Source organism: Biomphalaria glabrata, chromosome 6 (assembly GCF_947242115.1).
Source record: "Biomphalaria glabrata chromosome 6, xgBioGlab47.1, whole genome shotgun sequence".
NCBI lineage: Eukaryota > Metazoa > Mollusca > Gastropoda > Planorbidae > Biomphalaria > Biomphalaria glabrata.
In genome coordinates, this window is record NC_074716.1 from 19,297,566 (window position 1) to 19,317,714 (window position 20,149).

Sequence of the window (20,149 nt, forward strand, 5' to 3'; positions counted from 1 at the left end):
AGATATTTAACGAGGGTTCATAGACATTGGTGCACTGAGTTCTAATAGATATTATTTAAAAAGGATCAAAGCCACATTGTTTTTGCGTTTTGTCTGTCAGTCGGTCTGTCCGTTATCTTGATATAAAAAAAACAACTAAAAGTTATTAAAAATTGATTAACCTTTATTTTACGTTTCAAAACATCGCAATAATTTTTAGGTATGAACACAATTGAAAAGTTTATATAATAGATTGTTCCGGATGTTTGTATAAATAGTAAAAGAAAAAGAGAATTTCAGATAAATGTAATACCTTTAATTAAATTTTTTGGATGGTCTCGTATAAAAATTAGATGTACTACAGCCACGTGGAGAGATTTTCATACCTTACTTTGGTGTTTGGATTCTGTTTTCCTTAAAAATCGGAACATAATATTAACGATAATTAGATTTTTTAATGTTTTAGGTAGAAAGTTAAATGTACTGTAAGAGAGTAGTGAGTTAAAATATTTTTCATAAAAATCCGTAAAAACATTATTTCGTAAATGAGAAGATTATTTGTTTATTAATTAGAAGAGGGAGTTCAAACAATTATTTGGCGTTAGTAGATTTTTAAATAAATTCGGAAATTTCTGGCGACGATTTGTAAGAAACAAAATCCGGAACTTTCTTTATCGATTACAAAACTTCTATGTTATGTTTTACAAGAAAATTAAATGTCTAAAAAGTAATTTTCAGTAATCAATTCTAGTAAATTACTTTTTTTAAAAGCCTTATGCGATTTCAAACAATCATTAGGCATAATTCATGTTATATAAAACAATATCCGGAACATTTTTACACTTAATGAAATATAAGTCAGTATAGAGATTATGATTTAGCATTAATATGCTATTTACATAAAAAACGGAACAACATATTATAGATAATGTGTTTTTGCAACGTTTAAGCATGGAAATTGAATGTAATATAAGTTAGAAGAGCAAACAAACATTTGTTGGCGTTGATTAGTTTTGCACAAAAAAATCCGGAACAATCAATTTTAGATACTTAAAACTATTGAGATGTTATGGGAGGAACATTAAAGGGTAAATCAGATTTTCAATAGCTTTTAGAGTTCTAGTTTTTTAAATCTAATTGTGACGGACAGACCGACCAACAGACAAAACGCACAAAAATAAGCTTCTTTTATTCGGATGGGGGCACTAAACAAAAAATAAATAAAATCTGATTTTTTTAAAAAGTTTAAGGAATTGGTTTAGCACCTGATCATGTTGCGACGTTACGCTACTGCACGAAAATCGCTGCATAAAAAGTCCATTAAAAAAAATGTGCGTGATATTTACATACAAAGTGCATTATTAGCCTTTATAAACAAACAGAAATGTTTTCTTTTAATTTTAGCAGCTAGTTGACCAGAAAAAACGTCTTTAACTATTATTTGTATTTGTTGTAAACATTTCCTGTACATTTTAAAAATATATTTGACTTAGTGATACTGAAAATACACAAAATTTGTCAATCTTTGTTAGCATATTGTAACATTGCCTCCCTTACATTTACGTAATTGTTTTAGAATTGGTGTATTTTTATGAAAAAATCGCTTGCATAATTAATTTTATAAATTAAACGGTTTGCTTTTAGAAAACCAAAAGTAGCCGTTGCACCTAAACTTTTCAAGCCGGATTTAATGATGAAATAATATTTTTCATATCTCTTCTAGTTTTCGAGATCTGAGTGTGACAGACGGACAGACGGACAACGGACAGACGGACAGACGGACATTTTGCACAAACCTAATAGCGGCTTTTTCCCCTTACGGGGGCCGCTAAAAATCATCATTAGATGTAGCAAATGTGTATGTGTGTATATAAACTAAACCTTAGAACCATTCACATCTCCCCTTCAAAAGACATTTTGCTAGAGAACTGCCATAGTCTTCGAAGTCTCCCTTGTGGTAGCTTCAAACTCCTTAAAAAGAGGCCTTGGACGCTAGACCTCATGTGACGTCATGTGGCTTGTTTCTCCTGTTGTATAAGTTCTTCTTAATTAGTGAATGTTTGAGTCCACTTCAGACTAATACATCTGTATCATACAATTACTTGAAAAAAACTAACTTTCAATTAAGTTTAATGAATTAATTTTGCGATGAATGGATAATTGTTTCAATCTAGAACTCTTCAATACATCAAGGAGAGTAAAGTGACACAGCTGATGGGACAAGATACGAGTGTTTTCATCATAATTTTAAAGTGAGAAAAACTGAAACTCTACACGATCACACACGAGTGCCAGACCTAATGAACAGATGCTAAATAATAAGCAATGCCAGCCAATCTAGATATAGAACTACATCCTGGCTTTCTTAATGGTCTTCCCTTTGTAAAAGTACAACCTTGTTTGAAAGATGTCCACTGTGTTTTCTGTTATTTGTCTTCTCAAGTATTTAGGATAAAACATGTTAGTGCTCCTATTAACTGCACATCTTCAGCATGTGATGTTACGTTTTCAGTCTGTGTGTGTTCAATGTAGATGTTACGTTTTCAGTCTGTGTGTGTTCAATGTAGATGTTACGTTTTCAAAGTTGTTCCCATGTTCTCTGAATGATCTGTCAAGCTTATCACCTAACGTCCAACTAATTTGGAGGGCAACAATGAATTAGGCCTTACAGAATTACACTTTGAAGAGCCTGTCAGAGCATGAATACAATTTTAATATCGATTTTTTTGTTTAGGGAGGAGGGGGGGGGTGAAGAACGGAAGTAAACTTTGTTTTGTTTTTAATGGTTTTTTCATGTCCCAATGTGTTAAGCTGTTATCGATCGGCGCTCAGAGCAAAATCTAAAACACCATCAATGAATGATTCGGAGGCCAACATTACAATGAACCTTAACACAAAATTAAGTAGCACCTGCAAAGTCTGTAGTGCTGAATGTGTCTGAATATGGACACCTATAGTCTGTATCGCTGTGTGTCTCTTTTAAATGTCTTAGATGTTCCTTTAGATTTAAAGATACTTTCACCCTAGCCCAAACCTCCCGCAGCAGTAGGGGGCGGGGGGAGGGGATGGCAGCGGGCCGAGTGTGAACCCAGAACCATAGAGTCTTTCAGAACGACAGTCCAGTGCGCATATCACGTGACCAGGCAGCAATCCTAGACTTTTAGCGTGTCTCTGAGTATGGACACCTGGGGTCTGTATTGATGGATGTGTCTGAGCACCACCCAGCTCCCAAGCTAGTCACAGGTATGAACTAGAGTCTCACACTGACTGAGTTCATGGGACAAACAGTTCCAGCCTACTCTTTTTTTTGTGTGTGTTTGTTGTAAGTGCTAGCATTTGGTTGTGTCACAGTTGGGTGCAGGTTGATAAAAGGTGTCATTAAGCTGACAAAGTTAGGTCAGAGTTAGGTCAGAGTTAGGTCAGAGTAACTCTCTAAGCGAGGTACTAAAAAGAACTTAAACATTCTTTGACTTTGTTTTTAAATGACAATTCATTGTTGCTTAGTGGAAACCTTAATTGAGGCAACAGACATGATTAGAGGACGTCTAAGAGCCGTTGGTTGAGACTATTTCCAATGTACTTGAATGCCTAATGATTCATAGCATGACATCACGTCACTGTGCTCTTAAACATACATTTTACAATTTTATTTCTGAATAGTGAGTTACTACAGCTGTGGTACATAGAAACAGGCAGAAGAAGAGAGAAAAAGAGAAAGACGAGAGAAGATCAGAGAGACAGAGACTAGATAGAGAAAAAAAGAGAAAAGGGCAGAGAGACAGAGACTAGATAGAGAAAAAAAGAGAAAAGGGCAGAGAGACAGAGACTAGATAGAGAAAAAAAGAGAAAAGGGCAGAGAGACAGAGACGAAAGAGGAAAAAGAGAAGATCAGAGAGGCGGAGACTAGAAAAAGAAACAAAAGAGAAGGTCAGAGAGATAGAGACAGGGGCAGAGAAAGGGAAAAAAGAGAGAAGGTCAGAAAGACAGAGGCAGAGAACGGGAAAAAAGAGAGAAGAGACAAAGACTAGAAAGAGAAAAAAAAGAGATTAAGATACTGGAGAAGGATGTGTTCGTTAAGTGAAATTTGATACTTTGTGGTAGTCATGGCAACGCGTAAACACGGGGTTGTGTTCTGTTATTGATGAAAGAAAAGACGAGCTTGAAGACTTCTGACCCGAAGGCATAGCATCGAATCCATGACAACACACAGTGTCATTTTTATTTATCTGCAAATTTGTGCAAGGAATTTTGATTTCCCAACGTCTAACTTGAAACCTGAGCGAAGCCTGCATTTTGTTTTTAGATGACACAGAATGTCACTAGCAGTCTTGTTCTGTGCAATGAAGAAATTACTTCGACATTGTCAAGATGAACTAGTTTAGCGACTTCAGATCAGATCTGAGACTAACCCTAAACGTAATCCAGGAAAGTTTAATTTTGTGCTCCACTGATAGACAGATTACAAATGTCATTACGGAGTCCATCTTGGTCTTAATTTTCAAATATGTTTTAAACCCAAATTTGCATATTCTACATTTACATGAGTGCATTGCTCATGAGAGCCACGCACAGCAGTACTCATCTTTTTAATCTTATCATTAGTTCATCGCCTGGATGGCAGACGATAGAACAGACTTGTCAAAGTGAAAGCTAGCTAGCTCTAGATTACATACTTAAAATTGTCATTTTCACAGTTACACAGTTCTGACAGAAATACATTTTGCAATGATTCTGCAGACACGAACATTGTGCCATGTTTGAAGGCGAATTAAATTGCTGATATAAATGTATATTAAAAACAAAGATTTTCCTCACATGATAAGAGATATGAAACAATGACAGCAACTTTATATGAGAATCTAGTACAATTCTGGTGGCGGATTGAACAAAATTTACTTTGATTGAGACTGTGTATTGAGACTACAATATCTGTATTAAGACTACAATGGCTGTGTATTCGGTCACCGTATTGAGACTACAATGTCTGAGTGTTGAGACTACAATGTCTGTGTGTTGAGACTACAATGTCTGTGTGTTGAGACTACAATGTCTGTGTATTGAGACTACAATGTCTGTGTGTTGAGACTACAATGTCTGTGTATTGAGACTACAATGTCTGTGTGTTGAGACTACAATGTCTGTGTGTTGAGACTACAATGTCTGTGTGTTGAGACTACAATGTCTGTGTGTTGAGACTACAATGTCTGTGTGTTGAGACTACAATGTCTGTGTGTTGAGACTACAATGTCTGTGTGTTGAGACTACAATGTCTGTGTGTTGAGACTACAATGTCTGTGTGTTGAGACTACAATGTCTTTGTGTTGACTACAATGTCTGTGTGTTGAGACTGCAATGTCTGTGTATTGAGACTACAATGTCTGTGTGTTGAGACTTGAAAAAAATGTGTTGTTTTTTTGGGTGTGGGGAGTTCTCTCCATGTTCATTTTACATTCGTGACTGATATTTTTTTACAGTTCTTGACCTAAACATTTGAGAGTGTGGAGAAATGCAAACATTAGAATACTTTCATTAAGTTAGAGATGCAATTTACATTCATAAGTAGATCTAACAATGACAACACTTTTGTAATACTGTCCACACACATTGATCCTACGAACTATTTCTGTTCATGAGGTCGTGGGGGAGCGCTTCTTCTACCCCCCAGATCCTCCAGGAGTGTTCAATGCTACTCACTATGGCGCCATGAAAGATAAACTGTTGGCTAATTGAGCACTGATTGATAAACAGTGGATAGCCCATCCAACTAAATATAAGCCCACAGTACAGGCAAATGACCGCTCCTCACAATTTAGCAGATCGATGGCTTTCTCACCGTCCATCAGATTGCCAAGAGGAGGATTTTTACTCGAACTTGACCTTCTCTAGTTTGTAAGCATGATGCCCAATGAACAGAAAATGTTTTCATGGCTATTACGTTGTCCCAAGATTAGTGTAATCTAATATATTTATTTACTGTGTGTATTAAAGTCAATTAAACTATGACATGGTGACTATTATATCAAACAAGTTATGATGAACTTAAACAAGTTATGATGAACGGAAATTTCCATTTCTAAATTAGTATTGAGTACTAACACCTCAGCTTGGTAAAAACTACAATAGAGGGACGCAATCAAGTAGAAGAGAATGTTTGGTCGAACATAATTTGATGTATTTATACTTGATTGTGTGATTTGGATGGGCGAATGAAAAGTATTGTATTTTTTCATTGATCAAAGTAACTTCAAAAAAGAAAATGATTACGTCCTACGCGTCACGCATTTAGTCATGCATATTAACCAATGACATAAATTCTGCCAAGTCACTGGTTTTCCTGGTTAGCTCAGGCAACCCATTCCATGCTCTAATAGCGCTATGGAAGAAAGAGCAATTGTACACATTTGTCCTAGCATATGTAACTTGTATTAACAAATAAACATAGATTCAACTGGAAAGTCGCTGTCTGTAAAAACAAGGGATGTAGCTCAATACAAAAACACGTCCTTTCTCTCTACGTTTCTGATTAGTCTCCCCTTCAACTCCTACACACACACACACACACACACACACGTCTCTTCTTGCAAAGTTCATTGCGACAGACCACCCAAAACAAACTTTTCACTTTCCTTGTGGTTACCTTGGGAACACATACATACCCTCCATACCACTGGGGAGACATTGGTTCAATCCAATGAATACAAACTAGACACTTTGGTTTGGTTAAGCGCTTGGCTTTCGAAACTAGGATTCTTGGTTCGAATCTCGGTGAAGACTGGGATTTTGAACATCCGGATTTTTAAGGTGCCACTGAGTCCATCCTACTCTAATGGGTATCTGACTTAAGTTGGGGAAAGTAAAGGCGGTTGGTCACTGTTTCGGCTACATGACACCCTGCTCGTTAACCGTCGGTCAAAGAAACAGATGACCTTAACATTATTTGCCCTATAAACATAAGATCTGAAAAGGGAAATTTAACTTTACTTTAGGTTCGTATGGAGATATAGAAGGACGCTGTGATGTCTCTGACATTGTCTATGACAATTTTGACACCTTGATGACATTTACACTGTCAATAAAATATTCTTGTCTGTGACCATAGAACAAATGTCACGTTAACCTAATGTGATTAGTGTGAACCACGTGACATCACAGAAGTTACAATTCGATTGGTAGAAACCATTTCCTGAGGAGTAGTAAAATCAGTTTGAAAGCTGATTGGTTGATGACTGGACTGGATTTAAAAGTGTACATTATTCAGACATAAACAATGACATACTGAAAAGCAATGAACACAAAATAAATAAATCCTCATGGGGATCCACTGCATGTACAAAAGGACATCATTTCCAAAAAAACTTTAAAATAAAAAGTGTTTCAATTTTTAGCGGCCCCGAAAGGGGAAAAGACGCTATTAGTTTTGTGGGCCGTCCGTCATTCCCGTTTAGATCTCAGAAACTAGAAGAGAAAATGAAAATCGGACATCATGATATTTTAGATCATTCAAAGTTCTGATGCAACGGCTACTTTTTTCTTTTCTGAAAGCGAAAAATCTAATTTTTAAATCAATTATGCAATCAGATTTTTCCAAAAAATTCACCATTTTTACAACTATTCACTAACAATAGTAACAAACACTGGAGGATTTATAGTCCGTGGTATATTCACTCCGATAACACATTTCATCCACACTAACTTCAGGCCAACCCACGATCTTCCAGCCATCCACACTAACTCCAGGCCAACCCACGATCAGCCAGCCATTCACGCTAACTGCAGGCCAACCACACAAGCAGCCAGCCATCCGATTGGATTTTTTTTTTATAACTTGTGACGCTTATCCTCAACATGAAATGTATTCTGTAATTCTCCGTGTAATACAAAATAAATAACACTTCTCCATATGATAAACATTGTAAACAAAAAATAATTCAAAACCATCAGAATGAATAAGTATGATGTTTATCCAGCATCCCTACTATAAATACTGCGTGGATTTGCAAATCAACCAAAAATACTCACTATTAAGTTTGAGGGATAGGACCTGGAGGAGTATATACGTGTTCCTGCCGTCTGAAAAAATAATATCACCAGAAAACACAGACGTTCACTTACTTATACTGACACACGACACACTGACACATAAACACCAAACACACACACACACACACGGAGTAAACTTTCATTATAGAACACACACAAAACTAAGATTGTGATGACAATGTATTTATTAAATTATGAATTCAATGGAATGAAGGAAGCCGAACAATCGATGAAAGAATCTTCTAGAAATGGTCTGTGCTTCGTACTTATGCAAATAATATGGGAGAGATAATATAACTTTCAGCAGACGAGGGATTACATGGGCTCCAAGGGAAATCATAAGAAAAACTTTAGCACGGAGCTGATCAATGCCCATCGCATTCTTCGGGTTGTCTTCCCTTTGCTTAGTTTACACTGACAAGACAAGGCAGGGACAATAAATCTTTGTATTTGGAAGCCATCAATAATGTGATTATTTTAGGGTAGGTCTTGTTGACAATTGACGCCGGATTTATGGCAGAACGCCTGAGAAATGAATGTCTAGGATTTGAACCTTGACAGTGATTTTCACTTTGAGTAAACTTGTTGAAATGCACTCCGGATCGTGGTCATGATGGTCTCGAGTTCAAACCCTGCTTCCCTGCAAGAGATTGGGTCTAGGGCCAGATCTGTGTAGGAACGTGACCAATGTCGAGAAGAAGAAGTTTGAAACTGTGTAAACAATAATTTAGAGTCATTGATTCTACCACCAAGTTGGATGTATGGTCGAGAGTCATAAACAGCGTAGCTACCTATATCAAGGGGGCTTGACTACATATCAACGGGGCTTGACTACATATCAACGGGGCTTGACTACATATCAACGGGGCTTGACTACTCATCAAGGGGGCTTGACTACTCATCAAGGGGGCTTGATTACTTATCAAGGGGGCTTGACTACTCATGAAGGGGGCTTGACTACCTATCAATGGGGCTTGACTACTTATCAAGGGGGCTTGATTAGCTATCAGGGAAATTGACTACATATCATGTAGTTTGTATATGTATGTAGTAAATCTGTTATGAAGTAAGTCTGCTATATTGTAAGTCTGCTATGTAGTAAATCTGCTATGAAGTAAGTCTACTATATTGTAAGTCTGCTATGTAGTAAATCTGCTATGAAGTAAGTCTGCTATGTAGTAAATCTGCTATGAAGTAAGTCTGTTATATTGTAAGTCTGCTATGTAGTAAGTGTGCTATGTTGTAAGTCTGTTATTTAGTAAGCATGCTGTGTTTTACTGCTGTATATTTCCTCAATTTCTCTGTTCAAAATGTGATGAGCATTGCCTAGTTGATGATCTACATTTATACCACCCAGTGATAATTTGTTCAGACAGAGCGAGATCTACATTCATACCACCCAGTGATAATTTGCTCAGACAGATCTGACATCGTTAGCGGCTAGTGTCGCCATTTTCTAGATGGCTTGAGAAAAAAGACCTTCGACTGAAAAACAAATGGCCATCTGGCCCCTGGACAATTATTTATTTCCCATAAATATTTGATGAGGCTGTAAGGCGTGGTCTCACTTGGGAGTGGGACTTAGTTCAAACACCCGGTTTTCAGAGACAATTTTTATTTACATTTTAGATGATGTACACCCACACGATCGCTTGACACATCATATAACTTAGCATCATTATATGAAACGTAGCGTGTTATCTAAATATTCAGACCCAATGGGCAACCTATGAGTTTGTTTTTGACACAAACTCTTTTTGTAATCTTGTTTTCATTTTAACCTTGTAAGTGCACGAGCAGTGTTGGAATGGTCAACTTCTGAAAGAGGGGGGGCGAGTTTCAATCCACGTGACTTTTGAAACAATTTAGTTTTTTTTTTTTTTTTTTTTTTTTTTTTTGGGGGGGGGGGGGGGGTAAGATGGCCCCAAAATCCAGGCAACTTGATCGGTCACTTGACATTGGGTTGGGAAATCATGTGCTACTGGTCTTTGTCTTGTTTACATGAGCTAAACCTATTCATCATGTAGATCTAAGTAGCGCTAAACCTATTCAACATGTAGATCTAATTAGAGCTGAACCTATTCAACATGTAGATCAAAGTAGAGCTAAACCTATTCATCATGTAGATCTAAGTAGCGCTAAACCTATTCAACATGTAGATCTAATTAGAGCTAAACCTTTTCAATATGTAGTTCAAAGTAGAGCTAAACCTATTCAACATGTAGTTCTAATTAGAGCTAAACCTTTTCAATATGTAGTTCAAAGTAAAGCTAAACCTATTCAACATGTAGTTCTAATTAGAGCTAAACCCATAAGCTAAACCTATTCAACATGTAGTTCTAATTAGAGCTAAACCTTTTCAATATGTAGTTCAAAGTAGAGCTAAACCTATTCAACATGTAGTTCTAATTAGAGCTAAACCCATAAGCTAAACCTATTCAACATGTAGTTCTAATTAGAGCTAAACCCATAAGCTAAACCTATTCAACATGTAGTTCTAATTAGAGCTAAACCTATAAGCTAAACCTATTCAACATGTAGTTCTAATTAGAGCTAAACCTATAAGCTAAACCTATTCAACATGTAGTTCTAATTAGAGCTAAACCTATAAGCTAAACCTATTCAACATGTAGATCTAATTAGAGCTAAAGATAAATAACAAAATTCATGTGACCATTTGAATTGAAAATCTAGATTTATTTATGACGATAGAATTATTTGTTTCTTTAAAGGTTTGATCATTCTTTGAAGGAAAACATTTGCTTTGTATAGCTTCATGTCTAAGCATTTCTCATCGTAATAGAGAGAAAGAGAAAGAGAGAGAAAGAGAATGGGAGATTTAGATAAAGAAAGTGCATCTCACCCTTTAAGAGAGTGAGAGAGAGAATGAGATAAAAAAGTGCATCTCTCCATATATCAGAGAGTGAGAGTGAGAGTGAGAGACAGAGAGAGAATTCGATGACAAATAAATAAGATATTATTAGCCATTATCTGTTCTCCGATAGTAAGCTATGAAGTTATCACGAACAGATAATAGATCAACAGGAGTCAAATTAATCTTGACTGTTACCTCCAGGCAGTCACCTCGCCTACACTTAATAAGCCACTCCCTCTTTTAAGCAGATATCAACATCCCCGCGTGCATCAGCAAGTTATAAATATTCTCCTCATCTGGGTTAAAATGAGACCCGAGAGTTATTGCTTTAAATAGTATAGTTTTTTTTGTTTTTGTTTGAAGTATTTTATTTCGCATAGTCGGTCTTAGATCTTTAAAGTTTTTTTTTTAAAGTAAGACAATCATAGACAGATTATATAAATGGTATGTGCACCTCATTCAATCTTACAAATAGAATATATAGGTCTGTGCACCTCATTCAATCTCACAAATAGTATATATAGGTCTGTGCACCTCATTCAATCCCACAAATAGAATATATAGGTCTGTGCACCTCATTCAATCCCACAAATAAAATATATAGGTCTGTGCACCTCATTCAATCCCACAAATAAAATAAATAGGTCTGTGCACCTCATTCAATCCCAGAAATAAAATATATAGATCTGTTGACTTCATTCCATCTCACAAACATATTATTTAGGTCTGTTGACTTCATTCCATCCCACAAATAGAATACTTAAGTCTGTGGACATAATTCAATCCAACAAGGCCAGTTTAGTTTCTTCATCGAAATAACTAAATTTAAAATAATCATTTACCAAATACATTAGAGTTTTATATATAACTGAAAAGCACAACTGAAAAAGTAAAACCGCTGGCCTTCGCATTAATTCGTCACCTCGTTATAAGGTCAACTACAACTACAACACATCCTCCAAATATTTGTGATACTTTTTTTTTTAGTATTTTTTTACCCAAGTTGTAACTAGCGTGTTAGTTTATTGATGCATCCTATTGGACACTATTACCGTACCCGGCATTTAGTGTAGGCCTATACGCTATTCCCCCAGGCAAGCCCCTCTCCTCACTGTTGACTATAGTGAACGGTTACATAGAAATAGAAAACAAGAAAAACAAACAATTCCTTGAAAAAACAAAACAAAGTTTATAGGAAGTGTCATTGTAGTCATTAGTTAGGATCCAGTCATGTCATTCCATTTGTCATACATCTAGACCAACAAGAATAACTCAGTGCGATCAGAAATATTTGTACCAATTGTTTTGGTTAATGCAATTTCATGCTTTTAGCTTTCTAAGTACGCTATGATCCTATCACTTATCTGGACCAGTTGGGAAAATGGGAAAGGGGTGGGGGGGGGGAAGGAATAATCTGGTTGAATTTGATCGTAACCAGCATTCTAACCACTCTTCTAGTGAGATGTACGGGACAATAGAAGATTGTATAGTTCACTAGTGTTTGTTTAAAGCTTACTATAAAGACCAAAAGAAAATCCGCTGCCGAGGACAGACGTAGACGGCGAAAAGAAAATCGAAATCGACCACCGGCGGACAATGGTTATGCCTACGCTGGATGTGGCAAAATATGTAGGTCTCAGCTGGGGCTGCGTAGCCACGGGAGATACTGCATCCCTCATTAATTATCTGACTAGAAGAATAGCCTTAATTTTTTTAATATAAAGGGAATTAATTCAGCTTACACCACCTTTTCAGTTAAGTACAATTTCTTTCCCTTGTTCTAGATTCCAAACAAAAAAATAATTATCTATAGTTCATTAACAAATTGGTTATTTTTTAAATAGATTCTTGTGTTGTCAGGTAAAAGAAATAAATTGTGCGAAATTTTAGCTTGCTCTGAGATAAGGTGTCGGAGAACTAACGTGTACAAACTTTTGATCAGAGTGAGTTGATATATGCTTTATAATAATAATATAATACTACAGCCCCAACCAAAGAGTCCAGCAAGCCCAAGCCACTTACCTCAGTCTAGCAACATTATCTAGCCCATAATGTATTCACTCTCCCAGAACCTGTCAGGAAATGTCTGGCGGGAAGCTATGATGATGTAGTGGAGAAACCAAGAAGTTATTATAAAACCCAAGCCTTGGGACATTTGGTTTAATGAACTTCTATAGAGATTTCAATTGAAACCTTAGAAACAGCCGGAGAATAGAAAATGGAGTCAAAATTTATTTATGAAGAACAAAAGAAGTTTTTCTATTTTTTATTTGGGGGTGGGGGGGTAGGTTTTATTTTTAGTTTTGTTTCAAGGTTACGAGGGGATGTGTAGGTTCTATTAAAAGATTTGCTGATAGTTTGGGGTGGGGGTAGGTTCTATTGACAGTGCTATGATACAATATTTTTCTGTGTAATATTTCCAATTAAAATAAAAGTATTTTACTTGAATAGACATAGACTTGACTGTTTTAGTTGGACCAAAATACACTCACAAAAATAAACAACTACATACACACACACACAGTCACCGAATAATACTAGATTACTTTGAGATTTAGCCGTTTTCTATTTCTTTTCAAGTCCATATCAATAGCATCGTGTAAAAACACCTTGCCTGAGAAGCCCTTATCAATCATCATGAACAAAATATCTTTAAAGCCCTTTCAGAAATTATGTTCATTAAGAAACATGATTTTTGTAGATCCTATCAATTATCATGTGAAAAAAAAAACAATTTCTTTTTAAATCCCCAATCAATCATCGCGTAAATGTGTAAATCTCAACCCCAGGAAAAAAACAAATGTTAAGTTTAAAACCCCAACCAATTATTATCTTTTAAGTCCCTACAAATCATCATGTACAATTTTTATTATAGAAGGCAATACACTTTTGAAGCCCCAATCAACAAATTATCTTAAAGTAATGAATGACCTATTTCAGATCTTCTGAAAAATGTGAATACTTTGAACTTTGAAGTATTTTGTTTGCTTTGAAACCACATTGCTATATTTCCTTTTTTTAAAATGGTTACAAAAAGAAATATCACCATGGCAGCTATTGTATTGGAGATTGACATTCTAAGGGGAGGTTATTCACAGCAATCTATACTTCATTTCCATTTTCAATTTGAATCTACGGTGCTAAATAGTGCACACAAATTACTTTATGGTTTTCAAAATATATAACTGATCAATACTTTCCTACAGTGGATACAAATATAAACTGGCTATTAATGGATTCGCTTCCATTCTATGAAAATCTAAAATACAGGCGATTGGTCACAGACTTGGGTAAACTTGTTTCTATGAATGTGACATGATCAGGGAAGATAGTACCATGATAGCAATTATCATATATAATGAAGTCTAGAGTTTAACACACAATAACATTCGAGGTGATTTTTTTTCCAAACTTGACAGCGGGTTCCGTATTGATCCGTTATTTATTATGTCAACGAAAGACGAAAAGGGCTATATTTTAACAACACAAAAGAGGAGGCGCCTGTGGGATTCATTTGAGGCGCTTCAGAATATAGCGTCACCTGACTGCCCACGCGTCTGCACTAACCTAATGAAGCTTCAGTTCAATTTTTCAATTTCGTTTCATGTTTAGGCTCATGTTTGTTTCAGTATTAGGATCATCCTTGTGTTTGTATAGGAACCATACATCACTTCTTCCTCCTTATCAATGTGTATTGTGGGATGCACTATGTCTGATGCACTATGTCTGATGCACTATGCCTGATGCACTATGTCTGGTATGTACAGAAAGATTGACCAGAAATAAGAACAAAGTTCCACGTGTACTAAGAGAGTGTCCACTACATGAGATCTTTCCTTATTCAGATAATCTTTTAGCCGCCCCGCCTACGTCCTGTCTACGTCCTGCCTATGTCCTGACTACGTCAAGATATCGGATTGCAATTAATTCAATTATTACGACCCTTGTTACCCCCCCCCTCCTTTTTTGTTGGACATATTCTATAGAATACTTCAAAGTCAGAGCGAAAGTACACATACACACAGAAATACTACAAAGTCAGAGCGAAAGTACACACACACACACAGAAATACTACAAAGTCAGAGCGAAAGTACACACACACACAGAAATACTACAAAGTCAGAGCGAAAGTACACATACACACACAGAAATACTACAAAGTCAGAGTGAAAGTACACATACACACACACAGAAATACTACAAAGTCAGAGCGAAAGTACACATACACACACAGAAATACTACAAAGTCAGAGTGAAAGTACACATACACACACACAGAAATACTACAAAGTCAGAGCGAAAGTACACATACACACAGAGAAATACTACAAAGTCAGAGCGAAAGTACACACACACACACAGAAATACTACAAAGTCAGAGCGAAAGTACACATACACACACAGAAATACTACAAAGTCAGAGTGAAAGTACACACACACACACAGAAATACTACAAAGTCAGAGTGAAAGTACACATACACACACAGAAATACTACAAAGTCAGAGCGAAAGTACACACACACACACAGAAATACTACAAAGTCAGAGCGAAAGTACACATACACACACAGAAATACTACAAAGTCAGAGCGAAAGTACACACACACACACAGAAATACTACAAAGTCAGAGTGAAAGTACACATACACACACAGAAATACTACAAAGTCAGAGCGAAAGTACACACACACACACAGAAATACTACAAAGTCAGAGCGAAAGTACACATACACACACAGAAATACTACAAAGTCAGAGCGAAAGTACACACACACACACAGAAATACTACAAAGTCAGAGTGAAAGTACACATACACACACAGAAATACTACAAAGTCAGAGCGAAAGTACACACACACACACAGAAATACTACAAAGTCAGAGCGAAAGTACACATACACACACAGAAATACTACAAAGTCAGAGCGAAAGTACACACACACACACAGAAATACTACAAAGTCAGAGTGAAAGTACACATACACACACAGAAATACTACAAAGTCAGAGCGAAAGTACACACACACACACAGAAATACTACAAAGTCAGAGCGAAAGTACACATACACACACAGAAATACTACAAAGTCAGAGCGAAAGTACACACACACACACAGAAATACTACAAAGTCAGAGTGAAAGTACACATACACACACAGAAATACTACAAAGTCAGAGCGAAAGTACACACACACACACAGAAATACTACAAAGTCAGAGTGAAAGTACACATACACACACAGAAATACTACAAAGTCAGAGCGAAAGTACACACACACACACAGAAATACTACAAAGTCAGAGTGAAAGTACACATACACACACAGAAATACTACAAAGTCAGAGCGAAAGTACACACACACACACAGAAATACTACAAAGTCAGAGCGAAAGTACACATACACACACAGAAATACTTCAAAGTCAGAGCGAAAGTACACATACACACACAGAAATACTTCAAAGTCAGAGCGAAAGTACACACACACACACAGAAATACTACAAAGTCAGAGCGAAAGTACACATACACACACAGAAATACTACAAAGTCAGAGCGAAAGTACACATACACACACAGAAATACTTCAAAGTCAGAGCGAAAGTACACACACACACACAGAAATACTACAAAGTCAGAGCGAAAGTACACATACACACACAGAAATACTACAAAGTCAGAGCGAAAGTACACACACACACACAGAAATACTACAAAGTCAGAGCGAAAGTACACACACACACACAGAAATACTACAAAGTCAGAGCGAAAGTACACATACACACACAGAAATACTACAAAGTCAGAGCGAAAGTACACACACACACACAGAAATTTTTTTTTGTTTGGCCGGGTGTGTGTGTGTGTGTGGGGGGGGGGAGACTTTTCTTAAAGTCAATCAGTCAATCAGAGATAGTCCTTGTACTACGCCCTAATACTAATTTCTTGTAAGGTCAGGGGTTAGGTGGTCTGAACGAAGAGCAAGAGGAAATGAGTGAGAGAAGGAATGAATGCAAAGATACCATCAGCTTTCTTATCCATTCTTCTGAACATTTACATATACATGTACACAACAAATACATACGCACACACACACACACACACAACGAAGATTCTGATGTCTTCCTGATTAATTCTGAGCAGGTCTGAGCATCGCGGGATCATTGAAGAGTTCTGCTGAGGGGAGACAAATTCTGTTGGCATACACAATTTCAATTAAAGCTACCCAGTTGGGTAATAGGTCTTGTTTGTCAACGACTAGGATTTCGGCTTTGTTATTATTGGTTTGAAACACGAGTCTTTGATATTTATTCAAGTCATGAGTCGTTGTTATTTGTTTGAATCATGACTCGATCAAAATCTATAGATATCATTCTCTTCATGGCTCAAGAGTTTGGACACCATGTAATGGAAAGATCACTCTTTTATTTTGCAAGTCGGACGGAGTAGAGTTACCCTACGTAATTTACGAGGCGAAAAAAAAAAGAGGGACAGGAGGGGGTGGGGAGAACAAGTAGTATTCACCAGTCACTAAATAGCAGGGGCGGACTTAATCATTGTGACCAAGAAGTCATGGAAAGAGAACAAGTAATATACTCTGTATTCACCCGTCAATAAATAGCATGGCCTGACTTAACCATTGTAGAGCTCTATGTGAAACGGATTTCGCGGGGCCCAGCTTGGGCAGGGATACAGAAGTGAAATTTAAGAGTTTGTATTAGAAAATAAATTCGTCTATGCGTTTTATTCTTTCTTTACTACGTACAAAATTACTTTACGAGCCTTGCTTGTAGCGAAGTCATACAGTATATCATAATAATTCTATTTCCTACATAGATCACGCTCAATAGCAAGAATTACCAAATGTTTCAATCTATCTACGAGAATTGTTGACCTTAAGTAATTCTTCATTAGTTTGAGGCGAGAGAAGCTTCTTTCACTAGATTTCACAATTACGGGTATTGCATAAAGCCGTTTTTTTTTATCGCGCGTAGGATTGGCGTTATCCGTATTGAATGCCACCCCAAAATGACAATTTTTGTCTATATATTTCAGGAGATTTGTATGAGTTTTCAAGAGATATTTAATAATTTCCGGATATTTCCAGGACTTTTTTCGTGAAAACTGAAGTATTACTTTCCCTTGTTGTTAAAAAACAAAATAATTAATGACAGTAATTAATTGGCTAATTGGTTACTTTTTTAAAATTGATTCCTGTCTTGTTTCAACTTGATCGCACTTTGTACCAGACAGACAGAATAAATTGTTGATATAAGCTAGGATAAAAAATGTCTTGTAAACAATGGAACAGTGATAACCTAAGCGAGGTTAGTTTTTAAGATTGAAATAGCTGCACAATTTTAGAAGATATCTAGGTATTGATTATTGTGTGTGGGATTATGTGATCCTGTGACTATGCCATGGACTGTAGAAAATGTGAACTCATGCAGGTAGCACTCACCTGTTAACCAGTAGGCTGTGGATAATGTGAACTCATGCAGGTAGCACTCACCTGTTAATCAGTAGGCTGTGGATAATGTAAACTAATGCAGGTAGCACTCACCTGTTAACCAGTAGGCTGTGGATATTCCAAGGACGGCACACAAGAAAAGTGTCAACACTAGGGCATTCATGGTGAAACTGTAGAGAAAGTAAGAAACATTGTAGTACAGTAGATAACTGTGGAGAAAGTAAGAAGCTTTGTAGTACAGGAAATAACTGTGGAGAAAGTAAGAAGCTTTGTAGTACAGGAAATAACTGTAGAAAAAGTAAGAAACATCGTAGAGCAGGAGATAACTGTAGAGAAAGTAAGAAACATCGCATTACAGTAGATAACTGTAGAGAAAGTAAGAAACATTGTAGTACAGTAGATAACTGTGGAGAAAGTAAGAAACATTGTAGTACAGGAAATAACTGTGGAGAAAGTAAGAAACATCGCATTACAGTAGATAACTGTGGAGAAAGTAAGAAACATTGTAGTACAGTAGATAACTGTGGAGAAAGTAAGAAACATTGTAGTACAGGAAATAACTGTGGAGAAAGTAAGAAACATTGTAGTACAGGAGATAACTGTGGAGAAAGTAAGAAACATTGTAGTACAGTAGATAACTGTGGAGAAAGTAAGAAACATCGCATTACAGTAGATAACTGTGGAGAAAGTAAGAAACATTGTAGTACAGGAGATAACTGTGGAGAAAGTAAGAAACATTGTAGTACAGTAGATAACTGTGGAGAAAGTAAGAAACATTGTAGTACAGGAAATAACTGTGGAGAAAGTAAGAAACATTGTAGTACAGGAGATAACTGTGGAGAAAGTAAGAAACATTGTAGTACAGTAGATAACTGTGGAGAAAGTAAGAAACATCGCATTACAGTAGATAACTGTGGAGAAAGTAAGAAACATTGTAGTACAGGAGATAACTGTGGAGAAAGTAAGAAACATTGTAGTACAGTAGATAACTGTGGAGAAAGTAAGAAACATTGTAGTACAGGAAATAACTGTGGAGAAAGTAAGAAACATCGCATTACAGTACATAACTGTGGAGAAAGTAAGAAACATTGTAGTACAGGAGATAACTGTGGAGAAAGTAAGAAACATTGTAGTACAGTAGATAACTGTGGAGAAAGTAAGAAACATTGTAGTACAGTAGATAACTGTGGAGAAAGTAAGAAACATTGTAGTACAGGAAATAACTGTGGAGAAGTAAGAAACATCGCATTACAGTACATAACTGTGGAGAAAGTAAGAAACATTGTAGTACAGTAGATAACTGTGGAGAAAGTAAGAAACATTGTAGTACAGGAGATAACTGTGGAGAAAGTAAGAAACATTGTAGTACAGTAGATAACTGTGGAGAAAGTAAGAAACATTGTAGTACAGGAAATAACTGTGGAGAAAGTAAGAAACATTGTAGTACAGGAAATAACTGTGGAGAAAGTAAGAAACATTGTAGTACAGGAAATAACTGTGGAGAAAGTAAGAAACATTGTAGTACAGGAAATAACTGTGGAGAAAGTAAGAAACATTGTAGTACAGTAGATAACTGTGGAGAATCTATCTACGAAAATTTTTGACCTCTAGTAGTTCTTCATTAGTTTGAGGCGAGAGAAGCTTTCTTCACTAGATTCCACAATTATGGGTATTGCATAATGCCGTTTTTTTCATCGCGCTTAGGATTGGCGTTGAATTGAATGACACCCCAAAATGACAATTTTTGTCTATATATTTCTGGAGATTCGTATGAGTTTTCAAA

The 20,149-nt window shown here is 36.4% G+C and overlaps 1 protein-coding gene across 3 annotated transcripts in view; it reads right to left on the reverse strand.

Annotated features, from left to right (window-relative positions):
* Positions 1–20,149, reverse strand: part of LOC106061330 (uncharacterized) — a 172,739-nt gene that overhangs the window by 80,025 nt on the left and 72,565 nt on the right. For all 3 annotated transcript variants that reach the window (XM_056033981.1, XM_056033980.1, XM_056033983.1), the window contains one exon: positions 18,460–18,536. In XM_056033981.1, the coding sequence (XP_055889956.1) occupies positions 18,460–18,529 (70 nt within the window). In that variant the 5' untranslated portion in view covers positions 18,530–18,536. The remainder of the gene's footprint in view (positions 1–18,459; positions 18,537–20,149) is intronic.